Here is a 3466-nt window from a genome sequence, read left to right as displayed (position 1 = left end):
TCTCAGTAGCTTATTATTCAAGTATTAAGGCATCCCGCTGCACAGTCCCGGTCTCTGGTCGGTCTCAGTAAAAACATCAGTATTGATGCCTTGGGATTTGAGGATGTCTAACAGCTCAGAGACGGTCTCCTTGGGAAGTGTGCGTGTCCTGCTCATGATCCAGGAAAACTCAGCGTGAAAGAGACCGGCGAAATCAGAGCACGAGTAAACCAGGGTGTATTCATCATAATCAGTAGCCAGCACCCAGTAGGGGGCATCAGGAGCATCTGAAAGAGAACATCATGGATAACTCAAATCAAAGATTCGTAAATAAAATCAAATAAACCAGCTGAAAAGAATGATTTGTTTAGACTTACCTTCAAAGAAGCTGACTTCAAGTTTGGCCGGCTCTGATGCATCTACAATCTTGGCAGTTCCCTCAATGAAGCTGATAGTGCCATTAGCACTGTGAGGATGTTCAGAGAAAATATATTAGGTTCATTTAAGCCATGCATTTCAGAAAAAAGTGCAAAACTCTTTTGAATATTCTGAATATCAGAATCCATTTTATTTATTATTTTATTTGTAAATATGCGTATTATATTCAGAATATTAACAAATGTATGATATTTTATATATTGTACTATTTTCTCATCAATACTTACAGTAGCTCATCATTTCGAACCAGGACAATGCCGTCACTCAGAGTGTAAGTGGCCTGGCAACACTCGCCCAACTGGAACGGGGCTGGAATCTTCATGATCTCATGCCATCTGCCCATGTACTATAAAAGAACAAAATGATAAGAAGTTATGCAACAGGATTTTGTCCTGTGATAATACAGGTAATTTTGTAGCTGAAAATGAAGTTTCATATTAACAAATACTAATATTCTACTATTTCTGCTAAATTTTTTTTGTTATCAATATGGGATTTATTTTATGATGACAAAGTGGTTCACAATGATGTTCCTGATACTAAAAAAGTAAATATAAAGATTAAGAAACATTTACAAAGTAAAAAGAAAAAAAAAGAAGATATGATTAATGAGTCATGGTAACTTATGTTTTTACATCACTTTAACTCATCAAAATAATATTTTTTGTAAGTTATATGAGATTCAACTCGATTTTTTAAAAAAGTCTGTTCAATGTAATTTAAGTTGAAATGACTTGTACAACCAAGTTAAAAGCCAGCAGCTGACCTTAAGTTTTTAAATAGGTGGAAAGCAAAATTTTACCCTAGTAGGATCAAAGTTTTGCTGAACAGGAGGTTCTGGACATTTTCCAGAGCTGATGGACTGAGCGCTGACCGCCAGCACGGACAGCAAAGTCAGAGACAGAACCTGAAGAGCCTGCATTCTTTCAGTTTGAACCTGAAAAAAAAAAAAAAAAAATACATACTTAATAAGTATAACAAGAAAATGTGAATTAAAGGTTGGATAGTTGCAGACTCAAAGCAATCACCTTACCTGTTTGGACTCAAGAGTGGAAGGTAAAGAACAGTGACAAATTTTAGTATATATAGACCGTTACATCTTTTGGTTATATCACTAACTCCACCCCCTTCAACTTAAAAAACCTCATTAGAACAGGTTTGGGGAACCTGGGCATCTGCTCAAACAGATGTTGAAGGTTAAGTAAACACACCTTGAGTTGAACATCACAGAAGAAGGTGATCAACGAGTCACGGGTATAGCTTTCCACATCTTTGAAACTAAAGCTTTAAAATAAAACTCAAAAGGTTTCCATGTGCCTTCAGTACTTTAATGACCAATTATTTTGCTTATTTTACATGATTGTACATTTTATATAAGAAAAAAAAAAATTTAATTTGTGTGAATGTGATAATCTAGGCTTAGTCCCATATCTGTCACGTAAGCAACATTTTAGCCTGAATAAATGCACTTTAAGCTAAAGACAATCAAAATATAAAAGGGTAGCAATTTATCATTTAAAATGTAATTCAGCACCATCTCTGAATCATTGTGCACATCTGTGATTTACGTTTTCCTGAAGAAACTGCCTGAATCCATCAAGCGTTATAGTTTTACAATTATGTTATTGGTTTATGATAAAGCACTTTGCTTTCAAGTCTGATAACTTTATTCTCATTACTCCATGAATTTGGATTTTATGTTTTGTCACATTGCATCTTGCAACCTTCAGGGTGAATAATACTGTTTTTCCTTTTCTAGAATTAAATTACAACCGCCTTAAAGTTTAAACATTTGGACTTTTTAGTCTTCAATAAAGGTTCGAAACTTTGAAAATGACGGTTTAGTTGGTTAACCATGATATATTTAAATAAAAAAATAAATTGGCCAATATATTAATAAAACTCAAAAGTTTGAGAGTTTATCACATAATATTAAGTTATTCAATGTTTTTCCATTCATCCTTTAGTTACGAAACTTGTGTCACACATCATATGTTCTTATCACACTAGTGTTGTTTGAGTTATCACAAACACCTGCAACATGCAAAACACACAACACGTGAGGATACGGTCCTTATGTAAAGACACGTCTAATGCATACATTTTGGGGGGAAATACACGTGGCAGTTTTCTCGTTCATGAGGTGTACTCCTGTACTCCCCCCTTCCCTCACTCCTAATGGGCCCAATGAGTAGCTTATAACAATAGAAACATATGTGACCACCCAGAATATTTGGGTCTCGAAATATTGAAGTATTTGTATATATTTTATTTTGTATTTATATATGTCTCTTTCAATTTATTTACAGTATATATATGTTTTATTTAAATTACTTTAATTATATGAGTTTGCACTGAACAGTCCAGTTGCATTTTCTAAATTCTGAGTGACAGTTGGGAGTTGAGTGTTGCCATGACGACTGTGGCGCATCCTCAAACAACACAGAGAGGACCACTGGAATAAAACACAGTTTTGTCTCTCTTACTCTCATTTATCACTAAAGGTTAGTAAAAATGATCAAATTTAAGAAAACAACAGTTATTCAGATGCGTCTACTATATTAGTTCAATTGGGTGTTTGTTTCATGAATGATTTTGGTATAGTTATAATAGAAAAGTCTGTTAGTGTATCATCTGTGTGAAACAACTGTGAGAGAGTCTGAACTATTGTATTATTATTATAGTTGTTGTTTGATAGTGTGTATATTTGTTTACTTATTTATTGAGAGTTCATGGTATTGAAAACTATGATTAAATAAAACAACACAGAGAGGACCACTGGAATAAAACACAGTTTTGTCTCTCTTACTCTCATTTATCACTAAAGGGAGTACTACATATTTTTAGTGTGACCACCCAGAATATTTGGGTCTCGAAATATTGAAGTATTTGTATATATTTTATTTTGTATTTATATATGTCTATTTCAATTTATTTACAGTATATATATGTTTTATTTAAATTACTTTAATTATATGAGTTTGCACTGAACAGTCCAGTTGCATTTTCTAAATTCTGAGTGACAGTTGGGAGTTGAGTGTTGCCATGC

General features: G+C 33.5%; 1 protein-coding gene across 1 annotated transcript; it reads right to left on the bottom strand.

The window, feature by feature from the left end:
- LOC130071627 (apolipoprotein D-like) lies at window positions 1–1524 on the bottom strand. Its single transcript, XM_056236486.1, has 5 exons — window positions 1451–1524; window positions 1220–1354; window positions 645–763; window positions 357–445; window positions 1–266 (listed from the first exon to the last, which is right to left on the bottom strand). The coding sequence occupies exons 2-5, from the start codon at window positions 1337–1339 to the stop codon at window positions 25–27; spliced, it is 570 nt and encodes a 189-aa protein (XP_056092461.1). The 5' UTR covers window positions 1340–1354; window positions 1451–1524; the 3' UTR covers window positions 1–24.
- Between the last annotated feature and the right edge of the window lie 1942 nt (window positions 1525–3466).

This window comes from Rhinichthys klamathensis, unplaced genomic scaffold (genome assembly GCF_029890125.1).
Source record: "Rhinichthys klamathensis goyatoka isolate OS25496 unplaced genomic scaffold, OSU_Roscu_1.1 h1tg000446l_1, whole genome shotgun sequence".
NCBI classification, from domain to species: Eukaryota; Metazoa; Chordata; class Actinopteri; order Cypriniformes; family Leuciscidae; genus Rhinichthys; species Rhinichthys klamathensis.
The sequence above is the reverse complement of the archived record's forward strand: the minus strand, read 5'-3'. Positions and strand labels throughout refer to the sequence as shown.